General features: G+C 36.2%; 2 protein-coding genes across 8 annotated transcripts in view; one reads left to right on the top strand and one right to left on the bottom strand.

The window, feature by feature from the left end:
- The window catches only part of C4H4orf47 (chromosome 4 C4orf47 homolog), a 91,740-nt gene extending 90,370 nt beyond the window's left edge, over positions 1-1,370 (top strand). For 4 of the 5 annotated variants that reach the window (XR_004780434.2, XM_050710213.1, XM_035557846.2 and 1 more), the window contains one exon: positions 602-1,317. The gene's annotated coding sequence lies outside the window, so the exon portion shown is untranslated. Of the gene's footprint in view, positions 1-601 lie in introns of all 5 variants that reach the window. The other variant, XM_035557845.2, reaches the window with a different exon arrangement.
- The window catches only part of SORBS2 (sorbin and SH3 domain containing 2), a 155,491-nt gene that overhangs the window by 21,885 nt on the left and 105,713 nt on the right, over positions 1-27,893 (bottom strand). For 2 of the 3 annotated variants that reach the window (XM_050710210.1, XM_050710211.1), the window contains 7 exons: positions 27,836-27,880; positions 26,458-26,644; positions 23,376-23,490; positions 8,631-8,683; positions 7,168-7,355; positions 2,563-4,128; positions 588-679 (listed from right to left, as the gene is read on the bottom strand). In XM_050710210.1, coding sequence (XP_050566167.1) covers positions 588-679; positions 2,563-4,128; positions 7,168-7,355; positions 8,631-8,683; positions 23,376-23,490; positions 26,458-26,644; positions 27,836-27,880 — 2,246 coding nt within the window. The remainder of the gene's footprint in view (positions 1-587; positions 680-2,562; positions 4,129-7,167; positions 7,356-8,630; positions 8,684-23,375; positions 23,491-26,457; positions 26,645-27,835; positions 27,881-27,893) is intronic. The other variant, XM_035557832.2, reaches the window with a different exon arrangement.

Below are 27,893 nucleotides of genomic sequence, written 5' to 3'. Positions count from 1 at the left end.
TTTGTGTTACTTTCTTTAGAGGAGTACCTGCTTCAACTTCCCCTTCCAAAGCATTAATATAAGCAATCCGTATACAGTCCCCAAAATTGTTATAGAAATTAGAGATCACTCTTATGATAAGTGGTTTTGCATAATGTACCAACAGCAGTGTTTTTTTTTTTTAAACAAAAATTATGGTGAAATACAGATGTTCTTTGTGTCAGTCTAGAAACTACTGAGGTACTTTCTTGTGTAACTGATTTTCTAAAGAGCCTTTCCCTGATCATACCTACTATTCACCTCTGTCTCAAATATTCACTCTTGTCAACTTTAACAGAGCCTACCATTGACTAGTAAACTGATGTCCACATCCAGTTAAACATAAGTTGAAGATGCAGTTTATCTTACAAAGTTTGATATTCTTTTTCTCTAAGTACCAATCTCCTTAATGCAAAAGTTGGATGCTGTCTTATCTGATAATATGATGTTGAGAAACTGTTCCTTTGGTCTGTATCATTACAATGTCATAACCAACACAAATCTTGTCTCAGAAATTTTACTGATTTTCTGTATCGACCTTGTTGCATTATTTATTCTTGTTTTGCTACCTCTTTGTCTGTAGTTCCTCTTCTTTCCCTTGGAGTACATCGTCCCACATCAGTGAAAGCAGAAGAATAGTTTCCAGGAGATTCCTGGTCTACTGAAAACAGAACATCATTATGTGACGCTACGGTAAAATAAACAAAACCATGGTGCTGCTTGGTTTAATTTAAGGGGATGAAGACATACCAAATCTATTATTTCACCCTTAATAGAAGGAATGTGATGGTTTAAGTGGACCTTTAAAGAAACAAAAATACTGACTCTGAAGCAAAGGCTTTCCTCTGATCCACAGCAGAAGAATGTATTACAGATGATTAGAAGAACGAAATTATGCCTTACTGTATGAAAGGATACACTCCTACTGCACCAAATGGAAGACATGACAGCAGTTGTGAAAAGCTTCTTCTGAATGCCAACAATATAAACACGTAATTACATGCACAAAATGTGACTAAAGCATGCTTCAATGACATAAGAGACAAAAACAAATTTTCTTCACTAAGTGATCTAAGATGCATTTCTACATTACCAGGGGCACTGTTTAGGCCTTGTCAAGCCAACTTGTTAGTTATTTTGTAAAAACAACTCTATTTGAAGTGATTGTTACTTACCAATCTATGTGGCAGATATTCTGTAAAGCACAGTTTGCCAATGCTTATTACAGGATGGTGTATTATAGAATGGTCAATACATCTTTTCATATTTTAATAAAAAATAAAATCGAAATCTGGTACTCTCTATAGCTCTGCAAGTTGTCAATGTGAATGAAAATAAAATGGAATTATTTCAGACCAGAGGATGAACTGAACTGCTTCTTGACTTCTGACATTTAGTAGCAATTGTAGTCTCCTAATGCCTGCTAGTGGAGGTGGCTAACTGATACTTGCCTGCCTTTGACTTCATTCACACGATCTATTCTTACCAAGCCTATACATTTCTAAGTCAGTACAAGTGTAAAACAAGAATTGAGAGTATCTAATAAATTACGCTGCAGTCCTATGGAATAGAGATCTAAATGGTCTCCCATAAGCTGTTGGCTAAGCCACCAAGACTTTAGGCTATTGCTAAATACAGTGGGGGCAAAAATTAGGTAACTGTATTACTAATATTTTGGTTGCAAGCATGTCATCACCAGCAACTGTACCTATAAATGTTTAAAAACAATTTAAGATTAAGGAATTTTTTGAGAAGAGAAGCAGAGCAATGAACAACTGAAAGTAGCTTAAAAGCAGGTCACTGAAAGACAGACTTTTAAAAAAAGTTATACTCAGTCTGAAGTTTCATTTGAGATTTGATTATTGAGAATTTCCCTTCTAAGATGATAGGGTACTTCTCAAAACTTCACAGATACATTAACGTTCTATGAGGAGAACTAGTTTTGCTGCCACAGAAATTGGAAATCGTATTGTTTGAACAGTGGAAACAGAAACTTACTAAAATGACCTTTGGGTCTATTCACAAAAAGTGGTATGAAGCAGTGGAATGAGTGCATTTTCATGAAAAAAACAGAATCAACATTCTATGATACTTGTGGAATTAACAGTATTTTTACCACTTACACGGAAAAGAATTATACTGTACATGTTTTTGATGCAGATTTAAAAAAAAATAATAAAGGCATATTGTTTTTCTGTTTCACAAGCATCTTATGATGCATCTACTCACTTTCTGTAAGACCTTTATTTCTGGGAAAAAAACAAACTCCTTGCTTAAGTTAATAACACCATTGTGTTTTATCGCAATAATAATCTAGTAGTTGAAATACACTACTAATCCAGTTGTCCAGATTACTGCATTTTGTGAATAGACATATTATCTATCTTCGTCACATAGGTACAGATGACAACCTTCCTTAATTAAGAATTTTGTGGGATGAACACTTCTTACAGACTACACAAATAAAAACGGAATGAGAAAAGGTGGGAAATACAGGGAGTAAAGCATAAGGATAGAGGAAGAAAGTTAATCCACCTTGGAAACACAGTGCACTATCATTGTCTTGGTGGTTGTTGTTAGCTGTGTCCATGTCTTGAAAGGAGGCACTAAGCGGTGATCTTCCACAATCGTTCTGGTACAGCGGGCAAGGAGCAGCACCATCTTGAGGCAGTGGATGAAAAGGCTGGTGCATGGGACGCTTTTTCAGAGCCGTCAGAGATGAATTCCTTTCTGGAATGTCTGGAAGCAGCTCAGTAATAAGTCTGTGTAATATACTGTTGTCAGGCAAGCTTCCCCTCCTTTTTTCAGCTTTAATTTGGTCACAGATGTCTTTAAGTGCAGAATCTAGTGCTTCAAATACAGATGATTTGCATTTTTTCTTTTCAGTTTGTTTTTTAGGGGCTGCACTTTTTTTCCTCCGGAAAGGCACTGGACTGACTAGGAATGCTATCTTGGAGAGACCAGATTCTGCTTCCTGTCTCCTTGGATCCTCCGTGGTTTCTTGTTTAGCCCTTTCATGTTTCAGCATGGTGGTGAAGCGAGTGTAGGATGCTGGGCATCTGCCTTTGCAGGAGCTGATGAGATGCCGGTGGTGGTGGTGGTGGTGGTGGTGGTGATGGCCTGATCCATAAAAGCTTTCAGATGATGTGAATGAAAAGTGATCAAAGTCACTTTCACTACAAAAGGAGGAACCTTCTATCTGGATAAAGTCACTGAGGTCAGAAACCACTCCATCTTGATCACTGTCTGAAAAATCCATATGTGACCGTTGTGGCTCATCACTGGTCACTTCAATATGAATTGGCACCAGGGTTTTAGACTTGTAGCTCCGTTGTACCTGAGAGGGATGTCTGCCTTGATTTTCTTCCTCCAGCAGAGACTCGATGGAAAATCGCCGCTTCGTACATAAACCATTTTTAGGAGGCTGTAGTGTAATGGCTGACAACATTTCATCACCTAGATTTGGCATTGATTTCGACTTCTGAATTAGTTTTTCAAACTCTGATATTCTGGTTGGCACCATATCTCTGGGCACCTCTTCAGTAGAAGACTCTCTCCAGCCTTGAAGAATACCTTTATGCTGTTCTTTTTCATACTGCAATATTCTGGACTTCACAGAACAAATCACCTCGGAATTCATTAAGTCCTTGCGATTGATGCGGTGCATCTTTTTGTACATTTTTAGGAAACCTGGGGCATCATGTGCAGATCTGTGACGAACTCTTGCCCTACCACCACCATGTCCCTCAGGACCATACGGGGAGGCCCAGTTCATTGAGCAAACATCTTTGGAGTCCTCCTCACATAAAAGAGAGCCCATGCTTTCGGACTTGGCCTGCGCATCAGGAAAGCTATCGCGATCATCTGTTAAAAGATCGTCACAGCTACGAGATTTTCTCTTTGGAGAAGTATTTTCTTCTGTGCTGCTCCACACTTCTGCATTTTGACGAGTCATTTGCCAGCCATTCTTATAGCTGATTGCCCTTCTCGAATCATTTGGAACAGCTAAATGTTGTCTGTAAGTGCTACAGTAATCTAATTCATTTGAGGTGTTGTGGTTGTGCACTGAATAACTGAGGAGGGATGGATAAACTTTGCTAATATCCCCACCTTTGTAATCCATAGAGCAGCATGGTAAAAGAGAGACATTGCCAGAAATTAAAAGATTCAGAAAGTTGAAATTAGTATCAGTTTTAGACAGACTAGAAAAGAGACAGCAATTAATGCATCTATGCTATTAGCTTAGGTAAGTACATAGGTTACTACAAATTAGGTCAGCAGAGCTAATAATTAAGCCCACCCCCAAACAATGCCAAAACAAAACAATGTAAGAAACCAAGCATCAACACTGATTTTGAAGCAGGTCAAAAAACAATCAACTAATAAAAGCTGAAAAGGACTTAAAGATGAAGCCAATCCACAAATCTAGACCTCAGTACACCTTAACTGAGATAAACTGAATTTGGAGAGACTGAAGTTTTGCATCTCTGGAGCGAAGACCATTATTTATTGTATTTGAACAGAATTCTGTTCCATGGAATTTAACTAAGACATACAGATATACACTAACTACAGGAAATGTCAGAAATGGACAAAATTAAATTAATACAACTTTCCTTGATAAGAAGTTTACATCAAATAGAATGATGAGCATTAGGAAGTTATTCCCTTTTATGTTCTTAAATATATTTCAAATACATTGACACCTGTGCGTTCTGAAAGCTGTTCAGAATTTTTGAGCTGAATAGTGTTCAGAGTTCACAGCACCAGTATATTCTTCTAACATAAGAAAAAGATAAATCTTTTTATAAGATCAGATGGGAAATTTCTCATCCCCTGCTCATATGTAGCAGGGATATACCAAGAAGCAATGAAGGGACTGGGAACGCACATTGAACAAATATGAATGATCGTAGAGTTGCTCATTTCTAGTTTCCTCCAGAAAGCTGAAATCCTAGCTATTCACCTCACAAACCTGGTTATCTTTCTTGTAAAGCTTGCCATGAGTTATTGCCAGAAACTGTCATACTCTCCATCTAGTACAGTGCTTGTTTTGGGCATGGCTTTGCCCACAAGTAAAAAACCTGAGCTTGAATCTTGGTTTGTATCAGTTACTTGTCACTGAGTGACAACTACCTCAAAGACACTCATTTAGTTCTGACAGAAATCCTTCTGACAAACGGTAGGGTTATTTTTATCTTTAAAAATGTAATGACAATTGCAATGATGAATATAATATTTCCGACTACTTTTTAATCTTGGTTTCTCAAGACTGCTAGAGGAAATCAGCTGAATTTTACATCTGTTGTGCTGAACAGGAGGGAAGGGAAGTTTCAAAGTATGTATTTTTGAAAACAGTTTTCCTGAGACAATCTGAAAGTCAGTGAAAATCAGGCAACTACATGAGTAAAGAATATTGACAAAATTTTTCAGACTGTCAGGCTAGCATTTTTCCTGTATGATAGCACTGAAGGGAGAGGCATTTTATACAGCTTACAGAGGGCAGAAGAAGAAAGCTGAGGGACCATTGCACAGGTGAAAATGAAGATGTATCAGCTTACTGAGCCTAACCAGCAGGTAGCAGAAACAATAACCCTTAGCTTGACTTTCATAGTGAAGCCTGAGATGTCAAACAAGTTTTAAGACATATTTTTATCTCTACTTGAGCATTCTTGACCTAGGAGTCACTATGAGTTAAATTTGGAACCCTGGTCTCTTATATTTGAGCTGAACTTTCTCGGTGGTGTCAAGTGGCAGTATTCACTTCAGGACATGCTTCAAGCAGTTCAGTCTGCTTTCTATAAGAACAATATGAATCTGGATCAGAAACTGAAACACTCAAGTTCAAAATCCATGCTGATCAAACCCCTTATAATGTGCTGCTTCTTTAACAAAATGGTTAATTCCAAGAAAAATTAACATTCTGCTCAGTTTCATAATGTTGTGAGAGAATGGAGTGACACGGCTAGGTCACCTTCCAAAAATTAAGTAGCTGTGGTAGATGTTCTTAGGGGAAGGATTTCTCAAACACTGGAAGTGTTTAAGTCATGGTGAGTGCTCCTTATTAGTGGTGTAGTAAAAGGTAAATGCAGATAAGTGGGGTTTACCACCTTTACACTGCCTGGCCTGGTGCACCAAATGGATGAGTTTACCCACTTCTTAAATTACTACCATAACACTGGGTTTAAAATACAGTTGCTTTTCTATCACTTCACTCATTATTCCTCACTGTTTAAATTTGTCTGTTGCAGCCTAAACGCTATGTTCTTTTCAGTAGTAATTATCTTTTACAAAGGTTTATGCAATCCCTAATACATCTACGGCTGATTGGAAAGTATAGCTAAGAAAATACAGCAAATAAATGACTAATAATAACTGGAAGAGAAGGACAGGTCTTGTAATAGATATTATTCTATATATTAGTTCCAGCATATATTTTACTGGAAACCTTTTGTCTTGCTGCAGGAAACACCTAAAACCTCAAACCAAACAAACAAAACCCCAATCAAATCAAACCATATAGTTCAAGTATCTTTTCTGGAGAGACATGGAGAACAGCAACGGAATTACAAGTTACTTTAAAAAAAAGAAACTAATTAGATTGTATATTCTGTACTAAATACTTCAAGAATTTATGAAATTAAAAATCAGATTATGGATACTTGCTTGATTAAATTAGGTCCTGATAACTGACAATGTCCAATACATTTGCTATAGATTTGGAAGTTCTAGTATTATGGCAGCACATCTTTAATCTTAAATACTATTCGTCTTGATTTACTTTCTCTATATATACTAAAAACAGTTTTAAAATTTCATTAATCTAATAAGAGAATAGTGTAGTTTATAAAATTATATGGATTTATATATTATGGCACAAATCATATTCTTTATTTAATCAATTTTCGTTTTCCTAGAAGGGGCAGTTGAAACTGGAAAACCCTTGTTACAAATCCAGCTTTTGATCAGCTTAGAATGACACGTGTAAGAATAAACAAGTTAGACTTTGATAAAAGGCCCAAAGCCGTTGCTTCCTACAGTAAATCTTCCAGCAAAGTGCACCCAGCAACAGTGGACAGATGCATTTAATACCAAGGTATTGCACAACACATCAGTAGTTTTCTCTTAACGAATATGTTCTCCTCTTACCTTTTGCTCTTGACGGAGAAGAAGGAGACGAGCTAGTTAAAGGCTTTCTAAGGGTGGTATATGGGCCTTGCATATCTGTACGGCCCACATTAGGCCTGTTTGCATTCTGGTCACTGTGCGCCCTCTGATGACTTACAGCAGGTTCTGACTTCCTTCTTTTCCTGTAGTCACTCGCAGTACTTGCAGAACTGCAGAAATAAGCAGTATTAGTAGCAGTCTAATCTCTGAGATCACAATTCAAGAATTAAAAAGGAAGCTTGTAATTACATTATTTGTTTATAGATTAAACAATACTGGAAGAAACACATCAGAAACATGTATAGGGGAGAAGCACTGGTCTCAGATCTCTTGTAGCATGCTTCAGAGAAAAGCTGAATTTCTTCTTCACCTGATTGTTTTAAAGTTTTGTAGAAAATCGTTGTATTGTTTTCATTGTGAAGGCTTTGAAATAAACATACCAAGTTTTTTAGAGTTTTTTTTTTTGAAATACTGTAAAAATAACAGCAACAAATGAAATGTTTTTTAAAGTGTTCGCATATTTGTCTTAATAAGGTGGCAAAAACATTTTATTTAAAAATTAAATGAAATTGTGTTTTTACATTAAAGGCCATTTATTTATTGAAAAGCCCTTTTTTTTTTTTTTTTTTTTTTGGTATTTGCCTTTTCCTAGTTTACCATGGGCTGGCACTCTCCCATCCTCCTGGTACTTCAACCTGCTAGGAGAAGCCTATCACTCAGCACTGAAACACCAGGCTTTGCCTGGGCAGCGTGGAGAATCTTGTCTTTTGCTGGCAACATAGCTGGTGTGAGGTATGGTATGATATGGGCAGGAAAGGGTAGTCACAATGTAAATTAAGATCACAAACATTAAAGAAAACCCTTGTGACAGGTTAGAAGATCTGGCTATTGAGATACCTGTACCAAACCGGGATTTAAACAAGTAAAACAGTCTAGTTGTCCAAGATGCTCAATAAATTATTATAGGAGTTGCTTTAGTAGATAACAGTGTAAGTAGGCATGGTAAAAAAAAATGCAGCTATAGATAAAAAAATGAATGGTGAGCTGCCTGTTGTACTAGAGTAGCAGCTCAGCGTAAAGGTGAGACAAAGAGACAGAGAACAGCTGAGGTAGAATGCCTGGGGGAACAGCACTGGAAATGCTGCAGGCAATAAGGTTAAATGATAGGTTGTTGAAATTCAGTAGAAACTTGACTGAACACAGCTCAGTGATGTCACTGGAAAGACCCCAAATATAGTATGGTTTATACTGAATGCAAAGAGTAAGTCCTTGGAAATCAAAAGTAGGAATTGCACTTCAGTATCAAAATACAAACATCCTCTCTGTGTTAGGAGCCCACAAGTTGAATGCTAAAATCTGACTCTTCAATATCTTGCTTCAGGTCACAAAGAAAACCTCTGGCTGTATAATCTGTGACAACTGAAATCATATAATGTATTTCTTACCTAGAGGGCCTGTCCAGGCCTCTGTCTGTTGAAGAGTGATGATATAAAGAAGTCTGTGAAAACAAATATATGAAGCTGTTATATGTCTGTATTTGAGAAAAGAGTGACAATTTCTGCTTATGATGTTTATTATGTTTGTTACTCTGTGACATCTTATAAAAACATAGCATGATGATTAACATGCTGTGTGCTCCAGCACACAGATATTGCAGTATTTCATGAAGATAGTTAGGCAGTTTGTAAAAAGCATCGTTAGATTTTGTTTCATATTCTATTTCAGTAATGTTTTTCTTTTAAAGAACAATTAAATAATGATCTAAATTCATGTTTCTCTATACCATTTTTGAAAATACATATACAACAGCTGAAATGAAATTTTGCTGTGAAAACATGAAAATCTGAAAATTACTCCTGCATGAGGTCTGCAGAGTTTGCCCTCTCCCCACAATTACTCACCAAAATCCCACAATCAATTATAGCCAGAACATTTTTCTAAAACCAGCTGAAAGACCCATGTGTTTTTCTGGCTGACTGTTGACCACCTTGTATTCCTGGTCAGAACGGTTCTTAACACAGACCATTCATTAGTCATTACTTATGGAGCTGGAGAAGCAGCTACTGCACAAATCCCGGATGAAGGAATGGAGTACTGCTCCATAACTTTATTATTAATATAAAGTCAGTTATTAATGACCACTAATTTTAAATCAATCATTCATAGATTTTAAGCCTGCGGTCAGGATTCAGTAATACCACAATTAAGTAGGTAACTAGGTAGGAATTTAGACTGAACTGTATAGTTCCTGTGGCATTTATTCCTGAGGACAAAGCAGTGTCCAAAAGTTAAACTTCTTTTAAATTCTTTGGATGTCATTTCAGAGCTAACCCGATGGACTGGAAATGAACTATCATGCAGGTTTTTAAGCTGTGGGAACTATTTTTCTCTATGGAAGCCTTCTAGACTTCTTCTCTGGATAGGAAAATCTTTATACACTTCTATTTGTACAGAAGCACTGTGTAAATAACAGCATTTAGGGCCTTTATTTTTAAATATATATATATATATTCTTTTACATATTCTTTTTTTTTCTTTTTTTTTTTTCTTCAGTGATTTGAATTGCAAGTTCATGAATAGGACTTCTCCCAGATTTGTTAAGTGACACTTATGTATAGTTTTAGAAATCACCTGAGAGTATTTGGGAACAGATTTCATGTGACACTGAATACTTTAAATGATGTGTGAGGGGAACTGTTGAAACTACATATACAGGGAGAGAGCTAAAATGACAATGTCCAGAAATATGGTTATTCAAAGGTATTTGTCAGTAGACTTTGTTATTTAAGACCTGTATCACATACCAAATGATCCCATCAGGACAGTAACTGAAGTTTTGATTTCCAGATTATACTGAAATTTATTAAACTCTGAGACAGGGAGAACCACACAAACAGACACAATATGGATCAAGTGTTACCTAAAACTTGAGCTATGATCATTTCCCATTTTCCCACTAATTTTTAACTGTACTTTAATTTAAATCATGTTAAAAAAACAAAAACAAAAACCAACCAAACAGGTAAAAAACTTTCAGACTCTTAGTAAGGATGGCAGCTGAGATATAAACAGTTAAAAATGTTAACAAATCAAAGATTTTAATGCTATTTTCCAGAGAAACTAAGTTCTCTAGAACTTACTCATGTTGATCTCTGCATAAGGTTTCAAAATGTTTATTTTTTCTAAAACAGAAATTTCTTTGCTTTGTGGATTAGTATTTCTTCTGTCTTACTATTTGTTACTACCATTATTCTCACTGTTAAATACTTATATTACTCTTAAGTTCATAGACTCCAGCTAGGACCAGAATTCACTTTCTGTATAAACACAAAGGTAAAATCCCTCCTCACGTGATATTACAAACCTCTGATAAGTCATCTAAAAAGAATATGCTCACTGCAAAAAAAATGGCAGCAAAAACTGATCACTAGAAATGGAAGCAGTAGGCTCCTATACTTCCAGCTGTCTCCTGAGCAGTTATACTTGAACCAACTTGTAGGACACTGTGGCAGAACTAGTTGTAACAGATTTCCAGCAGAGCTGGAAATAAAAGCTTCCAGAATTATTTTAGTGCTAGCCTAAAGAAAAGGGCTACTTGTCACGCAGCCATGTTCAGCACATCCAATACAACCTTAAGGCACAGTATATTAGAAGAGATGTGATTTCCTCTGCTCATCCACATCTCATTTACAGTAGAGGATGACACACATGCAACCCAGAATGTGTACACTACGGCAAGAAGGAGAAAGTTGCATTAATAAGTGCTGGTAGCAATATATAGCAATCTATCTGCTATAAATTCCTATTGTGTTTATTCTTTAACATTTCAACAATTTAACCTGACATCAAGCAATGTCCAGCTGCAATTTGCAGCCTGTGTAAGAGAGATCTTCCCCACCACCTGGGAATTAAGCTGCTGCTAAGAGGAGCAAGCTGAGGCAGTGGGATGTAACCCATGTTCTCAAGGATACTTCGCAAGGGAAAGTACTCATCAGCCATCTCAGGAGAGTGGCTGTCTCGGCAGGGCAGGTCTTTTGTAGCAATGGCCGGTTGGGAGAAGCCTGCCAACATTACTGACAAGGACACAGCTTTTCCCAGTGTTAAGTGATTCCAGCAGTGAAGGTTTGCCTCACTCATACAATGACATACCCCTTTCCCAGGTGGCTTTCTGTGCAGTGCTGCTCCCCACATGCTCTATTCCATGATGGGAGAGTACACAATACTGTGGAATACAGTCAACTTTTATCACAGCATACTATTTTTCTTAGTTTGCTAAAACCAACCTCTTTTTCTGCAAATAAATGAAGTTATTCCTTATAAGTTTCATTTTTGTAGTAAAACATGAATGTCAAGATTTGCATACTTTTTAAATCATCTGCCATTGTATTCCTCTTGGATAATAAACACCCTAGGTATGACACGTTAAAATAAAAACTAATTAGTGGATTGGATTAAAAATGTGAAGAACAGAAATGGGTTCCAAAGTATTTTATGTACTATAACTTAGCTCATAAAGTCTATGGACCTATATATTAGAGAGAAGGGGTACTGTGAGACAAACCCATACCATCTGCTCTAGCAAATGAGTGAAGAATTAAAACACCTTTCCACAGGCAGCATACGTAGAAGCCTATGCTTTGGAGCTCCTTCTGTTATGGAGGTGTGCTGAGAGAATATGTCATCAGATAGTCTCAAACAGACAATAAACCTGCTCCTAGCACTTAGGAAATTTCCATGTTTTATATTTGGAATATGTATAGGGCTAATGATGAGTGCATTACTGTTAACTTATTCTGTCTGAACAAAATATCATGATATTTGTTTTTAAAATAAATTCTGAAAGAGGTCCTTATTCCTGAGACTTCACCATTCAGTTCATATTTTCAACATTTTCTTGAAATCTTGAAATTTTCAAGATTTCTCTTGAGGTCCTCTGAAACCTGAAAACTGCTTTATGACGATTCTCCAACTATCCAACCTCAACGATTTTAAGAAAAATAGCTAATGTTATGAGGCCTGTCTGCAATAAAACCATAAAAGTCAGCAGTAGTAGAGCTGCTCGCACTGACAGGTACTGTAACCCCAGTTCTCCTCACACTGCTACACAACAGAGTGACGCAACAGCATCAGTTCTGTGTGCTTCCCATGCAGAAGGCATACCCACAAAATATCTGTTGAGCATGCCCTGGAAAATTCCAGAGAATTATTTCAAACCTGGCCACCACTACCAATCTCAGCTTTGCTGACCAGTCACTGCCGCACACCGGTATCAGCAGACGGACCTCAGGCTCACAGGTGGTCCCTGCTGGAACCTTTGCATGAGGCAGTACAAACATTGCAGTTAGTTGTCATTGCAGGCCTTCTTGTGCTGGTGCCACTCCTGCCATTAGAGACCAGACTGATACCATCTGTCACAGATCCTGGCCAAACAGCTGAGGCAGTGACAGTGTGCGCCATGTGCAGTGGCTCCAGGGCTACTCCAGGGCTACACAGACCGTGATGTAAATCCCACGGGCAGTAGAGCTCCCACTGCCTCCTTTGGAAGGCAATACGTAACCCACAACTGAAACCAAACCACTGAGAACTTCTTTATCCACAGCATTCCCCAGGCCATAAATAGTGTGTCAGTGATCAGCCTAAGACAGCGAGAAGTGTGTGCCATGCCAAAATAGACTGCTGGCCTACTACACAGCTTTTCCTTTCCGTCCTTTCTGATACTCTTATCACCAGGAACATAACTTGCCCTGTTACCCCTTCTCTGATGCTATCTTTGAAGTTTTTTCTCTATGAAAGGCACATATGGAGGCACATTTGTTGTACGATACTGATTTTTACCACAGATGTACACTGTTATCCATAGGCCGTGTGGAGTTTATGACTTCTACCCACAGTTAGAGCCACATTGAAATGGCTTAGAGGGGAAAGTTGAAAGCAAGCAGTGGATATGGTTGCTTTTTTATTTCCAAGAGCAGGTAGCACTGCTAGCAGCTGCCCTATCAGCTATTGGGCATGTACTCATGACCCCTCCACAAATCTCTAAAGCTAGGTAGGCACCTTCCAGGACATCCAAGACTGCCCCATGTGGATAAAGGCTTCCTGACAAAAACAATCAAATGTTAGAAACATCCCAAACTGCCAAATGTAGACTTTGTTGAATACTTTGAGTCAGTTCTACCAAAAAAAAAAATCATATCTATTTATAGTTAAGCCAATGTTTTAGCTGTTCTCATGCATCAAGGCTTTAATGGTAACTGAAAATGAAGTTAGAAAAGGTAGGCAAAGTTTTAAACAGCAAACAGTTCTGTTTGCATGATGGTTCTAATGTTCTAAAATACAAGTGTCCTTGTAAATTCAACAAAGAGAAAACCAATATTACTTAACAGCTATTTTACACAGACTTACTGAACATGATTATATTTCAAATAATCATATACTAGGACTTTTATGTGGTCTGATCTATAGAGTAATCCCAAGTATCGGTGAAGGCTAGAAGCTTATTATCTCAGAGAACTGCGCCTAAATTTCACAACCATAAGTTTTTCCAAAATTATGAGTTTAAACCAAACCAGACCGAGGTGCAAAACAATTAACAATTTAAGGTTACAATTTTCATTTCACTTTTGGAGATTCCAAAGGAAGATGAGAGTGAATCATGAATATGAATGAAGCAAAGCCACCATATGAAGTAAAGTCATCGTTACAGGATTCACTGACTTTTGCCCTACCACTCTAAGAACAGCGGGGAGGGGAGGAGGAATGAAAGCCTGCATCTCTCCCACTCAGAGTAGGGCAATGACAGCCCACTACCTGATCTTGATGTGTTTTATTCAGAGCAATAACAGTGACTGCCAATTCTTCAGTTACAAATTTACAACAGGATTATCAATTGTGTGTTTCCAGATTAGCAACCTTAACCAAAAAATACTTAAATGGAGAAGTGATAGCTCAGCCACAAAGGCTTTGACTTGACATATACAATTTGCAGTCAGATATTTTAATACAAAATACTATTGTGCTGATGTATTTATGTCTGAAAGCACCGCACTTGCCCAACTCTGAAGAAGTGGGAATTTGTCAAGAGTTAGAGACATATGGGCTGTTGTGTAATTCTGAGTGTTAATCTCTGAGAAGTTCTGGGGACAAGGACTCACAGTTCCTAGGATAATAAGATCAACATCCAAATGCACTAGTGATCTGGAAAGATATGAAGACAAAGATACAATGATTGTGAATTAGAAACATCTCATAACTATCAGGAGGAAACCACTAAATTTTAACAAACAGACACAAATGGCGAGCACGCCAACCCTTCTTTCCAAGAGAATCATCTGAACAAGAATCATTCATTTACCTCATTGGAAACACCAGAAGAACTGTCTCGAACATACTCCAAAAGCTTTTTAGGTGGCTGCATCATATAAGCAGAAGTGCAGAGATGAAATGGAGGAGAATCAATGGCAGCAAGGAATGAAACGTGGAGAAGGTGACACAGTTAGAAACTAAGTGTTGACAACATCAGATACAAGAGTGACACATATGGGTAGAATGGAAGGAAGACCGTGTTACAATATTTTGTAAATTATTAAGCATCTTAATAAATGTTAGTAACTTTAGGCGGTAAAATTTACAGCTTGAATGACTGAATCAATACTAGCAGTTTTTAATACTTGTGAGACAAAAGAATATAAGGCATCACAGTGACGTTCTGCTGGGAACTCTCAATGTTCTTTATCTTACAGGAGACACTATATTCTCAGGTTTCTGCACTAGCTATTCTAACTATTCTGCACTAGCAAAAACATTGTTCACATATTGTTCTTCAGAAGAACGTATCTGGACTGTTTCTGCCTACCTATATGGAAGAATGACAAACCAGCTTCAGAGGCTAGATAAAAGGAGATGAGAGGTAATCAGTGATAAATGTGATACACTACAGACCACTGGACAACAAATTTTAAAAGGAAGTATGTAGTTCGCTTTCTCTTTTGCTTTCACTGAAGTAGCTGTGTGTTCTGATTTTGACTTATGAACAGATTCTTGTTCCCAGAACACTCTCCAGGACCCTGCGCCAAGTGCTCAAGCTCCTCATGAAGCATGGCATGTCAGTATTGTTTTATGCTTTTAAAAATTGTTCAAACCTAATCCAGCCAAAAGCAAAAGATTTAGAAAGACTAGTAAACAGTTCTGTTTAACGTGGAATTTATATTGTTCTTAAACGTTTACACACTACTATTTGTCTAATATGTAGTCTGTATTTAAGCTATTAAAGTCACAACCCTGGCAGGTTTAGGCCTCACTTAAAAAAAAAAAAAAAAAGTTATATGCATTTGATGATTTTATTGACCCTTCTAAAAAAAGTCATATTAATTTTACTGGGATATAAATTTGGTAATTTGTAAATCCTTATTAAAATATTTCCCCTAACATTTAAATATTAATATTCTGCCCTCACTTACTGGCCGTCCAAACTCCAGTTCTGAAAAGAATTTATACCAGGGTTCGTTTTCTAAATCTATGTCATCTGGGTTTACGTGATCAGGCTGGAGCAGTTGTGAAGGAAAAGGGAAGGAAAAGGCACACACTGAGCAAAGTGCTAGAAATGCCATGTCACTTCAAGGACACACACACAAACACAAAACAAATACAGGGAAAACAATGGAATAAAACCAAAGAATGAAGATGGTATTTAAGACAGAAAATATTCTTGTTCAAGAATTGTCATTGACCAGCAACTTTAATACTTTTTGTTGCAATTCTTCCAATAACTGGAAGATGTTAAGCATTCTAAGATTACTCTTATAAAGCTAAGAGGCCTCTTTGACCACTTCTATAAACACAACTGCATTAAGTACATTTAAGGCTACTAAAGATTCCTTGTTTAGAACATTTTTTAAATGACTGTCATCTTCAGCTAGACAACGTGATCAGCAATAACGACATAATTCTGGCACTACTGCTTTCACTCATTCCTTTGTCTTCTCACAAAGCATGTTCATTCTGGGTCTTGCAGTCCTGAAGCAAGCACTGAGCAGAGATAGTCAGGCATGACTGTATTAAAAACCCACTTCAGGGGATCAAATGGAACTAGGATATTTTAAACCCTATGGTCAAAAATAGGGAACAAAAAATATGCATTCCATAATTTTAGCCTTAGCAGCATTTTGTAATGCTTTATCTCTCATGGACTTGTTGACATAAAGCGTGTTTTTTTTTTCCACAGTGAAATATTTTTTTTTTCATCTGAAAATTCTCACAGCAAAGGGATTAAGTAGGAACTGAAGACAGCATTAAGAAAGCTTTTCAATGAGCAGAAGAATAATTGACAGATTTATTCAAGTAGCATGAAAACATGACAGTGCAAAACAGTAGAGCTCCCAATGGGATGTTTAATCCACTGCAAACTTGGCTGCCTTAATTATTTTCTAAACAGCTTCAGTTCCTTTGTAAGATCTGATGTAAGCTGCCACGCAGCGCAGAATTACAGTGAACTCTTGTCTTAAGGATCTCTGAATAAAAAAAGCCTCTTGTTGAAGATATTTCTGAATTTAAAATTTAGGCCCCCACAAGTGTAATTATCAGAACTTAGACACTAATTATGGTGTGACCTAGAAAGCAATCCTCAAAGAAAGAGACAAGGTCCTACATAAAGAATGATTTTGGTGATTAAGTATGTAACACTTTTTCCTCCCGAGTCAAGCTGCCACCAATATACCAGAGCAATCACACAGCTATTTCTGTTTTCTGCAAGAGATAACACTGCGTGCTTGACCATTTCAGGTAATTAAAAATCTTACAGCACTTTTCTTGCTGCCTTTGACATTACTGGAATGGGCTGCCAACTTTGCTCTATTGAAAGCTCAACAGCTGTTTTGAACTACCTTGGTGCTCACATATCTATGAGCTGTCCACGCAATATCTGGAGATATTATAGACTATCTGGACATATTAGAGATTATATATGGTTTCAGAAATACACCAATCTCTTCTATAGAGAGATGAAAGCACGAATGCAAATACAACAGATTCAAAAATACAGAAGATACTTCATCTGAGGGATGAAGGAACTGGGGCTGTTTAGTCTAAAGGAAAGGAGGCTGAGGGGAGACCTCATATGAAAGGAGGCTGCAGTGAGGAGGACGTTGGTCTTTTTTTTCAGGTGACAAGTGACAGAATGTGAGGAAACAGCTTCAAGTTGCAACAGGGGAGGTTTAGATCAGATATTGGGAAGAATTTATTCACAGAAAGGGTGGTTAAGCGTTGGAACAGGATGCCCAGGGAGGTGATGGAGTGGATGTGGCAATTAGAGTGGTGGGTTTTTAGTGTTAGATGATGGCTGGACTTGGTGATCTTAAGGGTCTTTTCCAACCTAAATGATTCTATGATTCATATTATATTTACTCAGTATCCCATTACAAGTAATGCTTGGCATAATCAGATTTTTTTGCTTACCTTAAAAAAATATATAAATCCACAATTTAGATCTGGATAATATGCGAAAACAGTATTAAGCAGCTGCTTTTCATGATTTCTCCTAACTAAGTTACAGTATGTTGAAACATTTATAGCATGTTTTAATCTTTATATTATACCAATGAATTAATTTCCTGGGACAGAAATGTTAAAATCAACAATTGGGTGCATCTACTTTGGGATTTTACTTCATATATCAGTAATGCCCTTTTGATGGGAATCTCTCTTACTTGTCTGTCTTACTGCACTGTGCTTCTCATTGCAGAGGAGCCCTGGAATACACAAATTCAATTTATTTCACATAAACTGAACCAGAAGATGCACTATGGGAGCCCAGTTAATGTGCTGCAGCCACTAATGGGTGTTCACTTAATGGAACTAGTTTCAAATTACTGAGATATAAATCCCTTGAAATGCAAAGGATATCATGGAGCTGTTGGCACTACAAATCCAGGCCTGCTGACATTATTTCCTTGGGCAGCCAGCCTCAATTTTATTAGCCTCATGCTTGCCTGGACAGCAGCAGCCCCATTCCTACACACTGGTGGCCTGGCGTCCCTCCCTCCTTGTAGGGAGTGAGAACACACCACCAGATGCACTGGACTTCCACCCTGGTAGCCAAACAGATTAAAATGGAAATGGTAACTGGCTCCCTTTTTATCTTTAAAAGCTCTTGCTAGCAGTTGAATGCTAAATTAGAAAATAAAAAATAAAAATCTGCTTGTAAGGAAAAAAATGGAAACAGTGTATTTTAATGCAGTTTCTCAGTATTCAAGTTCTCCTCCTATGGTAGTGTGCCAATGCAATGAGAGCATAAGGGAGTGCGTGAAGTTAACTCTATGCACACAAGTCCTACTTTTATTTACAGTTTGAACCGCAGAGGGCAGCAAACAAAAAGAAAGAGTGCTGAAGTTCATAACTTCACTGCTGCCTAGCAGTTCCTGGGAGGACGCTGCATTCCTTGTGCTACCACAGGCAGTTGATTTCACTTGGCTTCCAGATTCAGTTTTGCTGGACGACTGTTTTTGATTCTCTCTCCTACTAAGAGACTCATTTTAACTCTCTTATTTTGGCTTTAAAATTATGACAAATTATTTTGACTTTAAAAAACGATTTTGGCTTGGTCTTACAAAGTATCTCCCAAACTGCTGGAACAGAGGATAAAAGCATTAGGAAGGTAAATTCCCTCCCATACTTTGTCCTTAAGCTAGCTTTCAGTAGCATTTCCATTGCTCGTTTTAAATTTACCATTTAAAGACCAATAAGTATCTTCATTTCGCCATATGCATCAAATGGTCAACACAGCACTGTATCAGCATACTCAAGTACAGAATATTGAGGTTAATTAAAAATTATATCTACAGTCTGGCATACAGCTTTGCCTGCGCTTCATTTTATATACATAGGTAGGCATTCACAGGTAATAATCAAATGTGTGAGTTTAAAATGGTGGGTTAAGTAGCTCTTATGATAGAGTCTGCATAGTCAAATTAATATTTAGCATTTGCAAATTCAAACACCACACCAAAGTCTCTTTGGAATGATGGACTGAGACATTTGTCATTAATTTGGCTTTGACTATTTATTAGTTCCATAGAGCTTCTTCTTTTTCTTCTGACGATTTTCAGAAAGTTGTTGTGGCTCCAAGTCCACTATCAGATTGACTTAGTCTCTCCATATCTTTATCAGAAGACATATTTTGTAATGTTATAACATACCTAAATGTGGAATTTGTAATTCAATTTAAAAACACAATTAAAAAAAAATATTTTAGCTCACAGAAAGTGTTACAGGAGATCAGATACTGAGTAGCATATTCTCATAACCAGGCTGTGATGTCAAATATGACCAAACTTGTCACCTACAGAAAATTTCAAATTAACCACTACAGTTGAAAAATTCGAGGTGCATCAATGTGCAAGCACAGCCAATTTTTGCAATTTGACAAGAGGAATATTTTAAAATTTACTTTGATTATGAAATCCTCTTGTATATAAACTCAGTAGAAAATTTGTATATTGAACATACATATAAAAAATCTAGAATAGGAATAACCCCAAAGTTTTATCTGACTAGCACAAACATTTTTGTGCTTTGATTAGAACACAATGAAAATAAATTAATCTATTGATTGTCCCAATTTTTTGGTCTTTCTTTACAGCAACACCAAAATTTTTCCTTACTTGCTTCATTGAAGGAAGGGAGAAATGTACAAATTGTAGAATCTGAAGTTGTTACTTCATATATATGAGGTTGAAACTGGTAAAGAATAAATATTTAACTTTATATTCATATGAGTAAGATTAAATTATTACACTACAATTTACTTATTTACTGGAAGTAAACATTTTAGGAAACAAATCAATGGCCCTGATAATATTAGAGAAAAAACAGAGCATTTTATTGAATCACAGACAATGGAGATTGAAAGACACATCAGAACAACTTTTGTACCACCTTACCAGTACTATGTTATTAGAAGAATGGTTTATGATTATGGTTATGATAATGGTTTATGAGCTTATTGAAATGGGGGAAAAAGGAACTGCCTTTTCTTGGAAGACTATTAAACAGACTAAGGTCACTTTTATTTTTGCAGAGCACTTTTTAATGTAATTGAGTATAAATTTTAATTTTCTAAATTTCACTCCATTACTTTTAGTTACAATCTCAAAACGCCAACCATAACCCCCTCCTTTTTGTAGATGGCTAATACTCTTACAAGGTCAACTTACAGAAGAAAAAACATCAATTCCCTGCTTCATGACAGAAGGCTGCAACATGATGTTACAACCTGAAATTTCACTCATATTTTTATGTCTATAACAAAGATAACCAACTCTTCCTAACTGATCTATTCATTTAAAGTTTATTACTACCTCATTTATTTTAGGTTTATTATTTCTTATGTTCTTTTGTTCTAATGAATATCTGGTGAATTAAATTTCCCACTAAATATTAATCTTACATTGAATCTCATTTTATTATATAGTTCCTATTTTCCAACCTCCACATTAATCACAACTGCTTCCAATGTAGTATCTATGTTAATAATGGGAAATCTGATCTTTCAACATCATCTGCTCCGGTTAGTGTCATAAAAGGTAGTTGTAAATATTGTCCCGTCTCCCCCCGGTTTTTTTTTTTTTTCAAATCGTTTACATCAAAAATGCAAAGTAGACATGGAAATGATTTAATTTCAGAAAAAAAAAAAAAAAGAGTAAGTTTTGGGGCATTGGAGAACCTCTCTGACTTTTTCTTCCCCCCCCCCCCCCCTTTTTTTTTTTTTTTGTAAAACTGATACAGTAACAGTTTTAAATTTGGATGTTATAAATGTCCAACACATTTACAACACTAATGAACTATATTCATTTTTATCATCCATATTTTGTACAACATCTTAATATAATCGGAACAGATTTCTTAGATATCAAAAATCAAAATGTTTTGAAATGTTCAAAATGAAAGAAACTTATGCAATACTAACAGAGTTGTGAATTCGGAATTTGCCTCTGAATTTGGAACTGATACAATGTTTTCAGATATCAGCTTTTCCTAGACACACAAGAAAATCTTTTGGCACCTATTCTGCTGATCATCCTTCGATAAGTTGAGAGTTGTACGTTCCATATCTGATTCAATGGACACGAGGAAACCAAATACATAGTGCAACCACATCTTTTTCTTTTTGTAACATGGTCAAAAGGAATTACATGAATACATAAAGCTAAACATCATCTTTATCCACAGCAGAAATTCCAGAACTGTGATAACTTACTCTATTTCACATATTTTCGTATTAGTTAATAGTTACACTAATGTCAGCATAACTTCTACCATGACTCTTGTTTTTCAGTCTTTTGCTCTGAACCACACATAAACAAAGAATCTCTCAATTCTCTCTGAATATTATTTCATCAGCTTTTTAGATTTATTCTACAGAGAGATGTTTCCTTAAGTTCCTCAATTTTCTTAAATCAGCTACTAATCTAAGCTTCAGATGACAGAAGTCTGATTTTGCCCTTGACTGACGCAACTCAGCAAGTATAATGTGACTAAGGCTTTTCTGAATGAAAATATTATAAGGAACAAACAAAGCTCAAAATCCAACCTCTTGATTGAGAACATCAAATTAAAATGCATAAACACATTAAAAAAAAAAAGGCTCCAGGAACAGTCAGCAAAGCTCACTTTTTTGTCATCTCATTAGTTCACTAAAATTGAAAAACTGTATCTATGACCACATTAATCAATAATGCAATTCCTATATGATTTTTCATGTAAAGTTAGTAAAAAACATAATTTATTAGAAAAGTGAGGCTATCCTTGAAAAATTACTGTACTTTCTTTCTTTTTTTTTAATAAAAAAACTTGAATCTGCTGTTGTTATTTGGCACTGGAAAGGCTGGTAAATGACCTCAGTGTATAATGCAACTGTTGCAATCCAAAAAAGTGCTCAGAACAAATGTCACTGCTTTTTAAATATAATTATTTCTTAAGTGCAGCTTGACAACAAATACTAAATCCCATGTAATTAGTTTGATTAATTAGCAGTCCACAGAGAAATGCCAACTCCCTCCTTCAAAAGTGAATCAGTTCTGCAAGAACTTAATTTCACAGAAACACACTACAGAAGTCACATTTCTGCAAAGACCACAAAAAAATGTGGAAAAGGTTCTTAGTACAGGTGTTTCATGCTGTTGACATATTACATATTCTGGAATTGAATTATTTGAATAATGTATTTTAAATTAGAAAAAAAAATTCTGTGAACAAGCATGTAATGCAGCAATACATACACAAATAATAACCCAATATCAATTACATAAAAACCTTCTTTAAAACTAAACTCCCTCAACTGTTACAGCCTCAAAGTAAAATCCCAAGAAAAGAAAATACTGCCATTGATATGTGACAATTTTCCTAAAATAATAAAGTATCGAGATAGCACAAAGGTAAATTAGGCTGGGTGAATGTGTCTTTCAACAAATGAAAACTTCTGTTAATGGTCATTTTGCATGCATTAAGCTTAGCTTTGTAAAACAGGCGTGTAAAACAATTCCACAGCTGCAATCGCTATTCAGAAAGCAGTAATAAAGACTTTGAATTACATGTTCACGTACACTTGGTACTCATGGATTAACCAACACTGGAAAGAACCTCCAGAGGTCACCTAGTCCAACCTCCTACTGAAAGCAGGTCTAATTAGAGCAGGTTGCTCAGGGCTGGGTCTAGGTGAGTCTTGAACTCTTTCAGAAATTGAGATTTCACAGACTCTCTTGGCTACCTTTACTGATATTGGATCAAAATCTGCTTAAGGGTACAATTAGTCACATCCTGAAAATGCAAATTGTTTATTCTTATGCATTAATTAACCAGAAATCATATGTGCTCCTGCTACTACTGAAAATGAATGCTGGAGATGCATGCCAATTAGAAGAAGCAGCTTCTATTAATTCACAGTTCTACTCATCATCCATCACATTTGCACAGTGGTTCTTTGACTTAGAAAAAACAGAAGATCTAAGTTTAGCAAATAAGCCAGACTCATATTTTCAAGACACCCTTCAGGAAAGAGCAATGAAAAATTGCTGCAAAATTGTATTTGAGAAAGGACTTTCAATATTCATCTGAGTAGTTATAATCAGTGATAAATAATAAAATGATGATCTCTCACCAAACCTCTCACTGTATATTACTATTTCATGTACGTCTCTTACCGGTCTTTCATGTTCAAGGATTGATGACTTTCCCGGCTCATACTCAAAAATGCTTCTTGGTTCAGAACGGAATTTGCGGGTATCTACCTTTCTGTCAGGGGGATCCCAGTCATTTCTAAATAACAAATATGAACAACTGAGTTAATTGACTGTCAAGCCATCGCCTTTACAGTTCTGTAAATGCGATATACACACAGAACCAAATGAATTTAGGCATAGTTTCTCTTTCCAGATTTCAGTTGTGAAGTGTCTGGCCTAGCATCCCATCTTTACTATAGCAGTAAAGTTATTATAGCAGTTATTATAGCAGGTATATTCAATACTGCAAGAAAAATACTAGGTATGTCCAGCCTATGTGATCATTTATTCTTTGAATTGGTGAACCAGTTAAAAACTTTCCTGACATATTGTGTTAAAATACCATGGCATGCCTTCTCAAATTGCAAATTTACTACAACTTTACGCAAAATTTATTTTTACTATACTAACATAGATAAAAGAACGGTAGATGTTTTCGTCATCACACAATATGACATTAAGTCCACATTGAAAAACTTACAAAATTTTCTGAAACAAAAGATGAGGAACTATTTTACAAGAGTGTGAAACTTTAATAGGTGTTCCTTGTCCTAATCTGTAGCAGAATTGCTCTTGAATATCCTGTAAATAGGATATTCTGTTTCCTTGGAACTTTGAATAGATAAACAAGAACAAGTATTTGGAGTCAACTTTGGGACAGAACTTTATCCAGGGACAGAATTTTTTTTTTTTCAGTCACATATTATGTTGTTTTAATAGCTACCTGCACATTTTGGGTGGGTAGTTTGGTAGTTACTATCACAGTGAGAGCTATCGTCTCATGGCATTTTTGTAGTCACTACCCATATTGCATTTGGAATAACTGTAGCGCTGGGGCAAATGATCCACTAGTAACTCACATAATGGGCGAAGGAAAGAGGAAGTCTCATCAGTTATTTCCTGCATTTACAATAAGAAATAACATGCTCTGGTTAAATTCTATCAAGCTTTCTGATGTGACTCAATTTGATGTGACCTGACCTAATAAAGCGCGTCACGTGCCTTAAGAAATCTATGGGTTAGCTTTTGTTTACAGTGCAATTTCTGGAAAACAGATGCATCTATTTATAAAATGCCCTACCTTTCAAGAGAAGAACTTACACATGGCTTTTTATTGTGCATTTTCACTGAGGCAAAACTACACTTTCAGAGGAGAAAACCTTTTTTTTTTTTTTTTTAAAAAGAACAAACTGGAAAATGGAAATGTTCTGATCAAGTTCCATTATATTGCATATCACTTTGAAGAAAAAAGGATGCTACTGAAATTCTGGTTCACACTGAATCCACTTTCATTTACAATGTTTAGCCTATAATCCCTTATGGACTATATTTTTGAGCCCAACTGTTAATGCAAACCATATCTTGGCCCCCAGCTAGAAAACCGCGATACATGAGGACCTAAGCCTCTTATGTGAGATTTTAAATACTCATACTTCATAGGCAATTAAAAAAAGAATCTCCCAATGGCAGGAAAAGATTGATGAGCTATAGCTGTCAGCAGCAGGCAAAGCATAACTAACATGTTTGGCATCCCTTGGCCTGGAGAACCTAGATTTTCACTGCCTGTCCTATCAAGTAGGAGATTAAAAAGGAGAGGCTGAACATCCAAATTAAGTGCTGAAGCAGTTATTTTCAAGCTTGACAAAAGGAATTGTAACAGTCCTCAGCTTCTGTGACCTAGGCATTTGGCCTAGCACTGGATGATGACTCACGTAACTTCAGAGATCAAAGCTAAGCAGATCTACATTTTAGCCTTTTGCTAACAAGATCTATGCTTCTGTATGACTTGCTAACCAATTCAAACCTCTTGGCCTTTGGGAGGTAGCCCAACTCTAACCTCCATCATTTCCACTTGAAAATTGTCTTCAACAACAGGAGGAGCCAAAATCAATAATCATCGAGCAATCTCATTTTCATCTGCAGTATATATACCTGCTGGATTACTTTTTAAATTGCCACTACCTACAGATTTTAGAAAAAGCCATAATCATAAGTCTTAATTTTTAGTACTTAGTATCCTTTTTTTTCTTACTCTATTTTCTGTAAACTGCAAATGATTTGAAACTATTTAACATCATTCAAATTCTACATATAAAATATTTACAATGTCCAAACTGAAAAAATGGGCTACTTCTGTTTTGTTGCTCAAGGGTAATTAGGGAAGATGGGCTTATAGCCACAAATGGAACAAACAGTGATTTAAAATCATATTAAAATATATAAATACTCACACACGTGAATGGAGAATAGTATAATGTTATATTAATGCACAGCACTCATGAATGCAAACACTAAATAAAAAACTTTTTGTTTGAGATATTATCTACAGTTATGCCAAAAGAGTCTAGAGTTGGTGCACAGGGCACTTTGTATATCAGAAGGGTAGATAGTTATTTCCAGAGTTATTAACTTTTTCCAGACTGGACACTAAACACTGGGATCTGTTTTTGTGTAGCTGGAAAACTATTAGAAATCTCAAATGTCCTTTAATCTGTAAACACCTTCTTGGTCTACCAAAAAGGAGACAGAGATTAAAAACAGGACATAAAGCTCTTCTGAGTTGTTGAGAAATGGAGGTTGACTGCTGTACCTGTAAGTTTTGCTTCTTCTTGAATTTCAATTAAAAACAACATTTAGACTCTTTTGCTTTGTTACTGATATCCTAAGCAGTCTCTCCTACTCAGGACTAACTATTCAAGGCAGCTGCTAGAGCATGGATTCTTCTGAAACACAACAAGCAGGACAATCCCACCAATGAGAATGACAAATACTTTTAAATGGTATCACTTGTAAGAATATGCACTTCTTCAGCAGGTTGAAGAAATGGCAGCACTATACATGATGCCTGCACTGCTGATGAAGATTACCCCTCATCACCGGACTGTCCTTTAAGTAAAGCCCTTACATTCATATCATTCTATAGCTGCTATTTTTTCCTTCATGGTATCTTGTAATTGGAGTACTATACATACTGAGAACACTTTTTGAAAATCTATTAACTTACTTTTCTGGTGTAATCCTTTCCCGCAGACGATGTGGTGGTACTGGAGGTGGCACATGTGGAGGTGGTAAAGGAGATGAGACCTTAAAGGCATCGGAGCTACTGTCAGAAGCGCTTTTAGACAATGGTCTGTATGTCTGTGTCTTTGCAGCTGGGTGTGCCTGAGCAGAGAAGGATGGACTGTAGCTACCTAACATAAAACAAAAACAGAAATAGTCACAGCATGAGAATGAATTTTAATAAAACACAGAATGCTACAGGAATCCACAGTTAATTAAGTTGCAAGGTTATAAAAATGTGTAAATGCATTTTTAAAAGTATATTATATATATTATACGTACATGCTATGTAATTCATTATAATACTTTTCATACATTTGTGTATAAAGCTACAGGACACACAGGAAAATGCAGTGAAGTTCAAAGAAATTAATGATTAATTGGGGGAGGGGGCAGGAGGTACAGAAGAGTTATTAGCTGTATGTATCTATCAGAGCTGTTAATGACAACCAGTTATTAACCCTAAGGCTCATCCTGTCTCTCAGTTTTTCTATGTCCAGCCGGAGGAGGAGAGGCAGGAAATGCACAGTTCTTATATTGTTTTAATAATTACTGCTAGTTTGGGATGAGTAGGCAATTGTATATCTTGAATAGGATCTTGAATAACTCACACACACAAATGCTCTCAATATTACACTAAGAGGTAGTATGAGAGCATGCTGAATGCAACATTAACACTGAAATGGAAGAATTATGAATGGCATTTTTGCACAAGGCATGATGGTTTTTTTTGCACATATGGTGTATTGACACTTCCATTTTTGGTTCTAGTAAATAATTTTGCCACATGATTATAATATTCTGAAAGATACAACAATTATTTATCTATATGATTAATATGTTTTTCTTGTGGCTAAATGACATCATCACCAGTGCCTACAACAAATATGAACAAGTTCATAAAACAGAAGCATCTTTATAAGGCACTATTATTGCATTTTTAAGACTTTTTGTATTCCTATATATGTAATTAGTATTTGTACTTTCACACAGTAGATCTCTTTTCCTTTTTATTACGAAAGGCTGTGTTGCTTATACTCATTAGTGAAAATACCTGTAATGTAATCAGAAACTAGAGTATTACAGTGCACCCCATCTGCAGTAAGAGGCCACAGTTGTAATACTTTTCTGTGGCAAAAATGAAACCAAAATTAAACTTAGTTTCATTTGGGAAAAAAGGCATGAAAAACACCAACTGAGATCAAACGATGATAAAAAGTGTTTATGCAAGCATTAAAAAAGCAAGCATGAATAGTTAACTACCCCTGTTACTTGCTGACGTTAACAAAAGACTTATTTTGAAGTGAGGGAATAATTCCTACCAGTACTGTATGCATAGGCAGTATTATACATGTCTGTGTCGTCATCTACAAAAAGAAA

Source organism: Cygnus atratus, chromosome 4, assembly GCF_013377495.2.
Source record: "Cygnus atratus isolate AKBS03 ecotype Queensland, Australia chromosome 4, CAtr_DNAZoo_HiC_assembly, whole genome shotgun sequence".
Classification (NCBI taxonomy): domain Eukaryota; kingdom Metazoa; phylum Chordata; class Aves; order Anseriformes; family Anatidae; genus Cygnus; species Cygnus atratus.
This window is presented reverse-complemented; position numbering and strand designations above follow the sequence as displayed.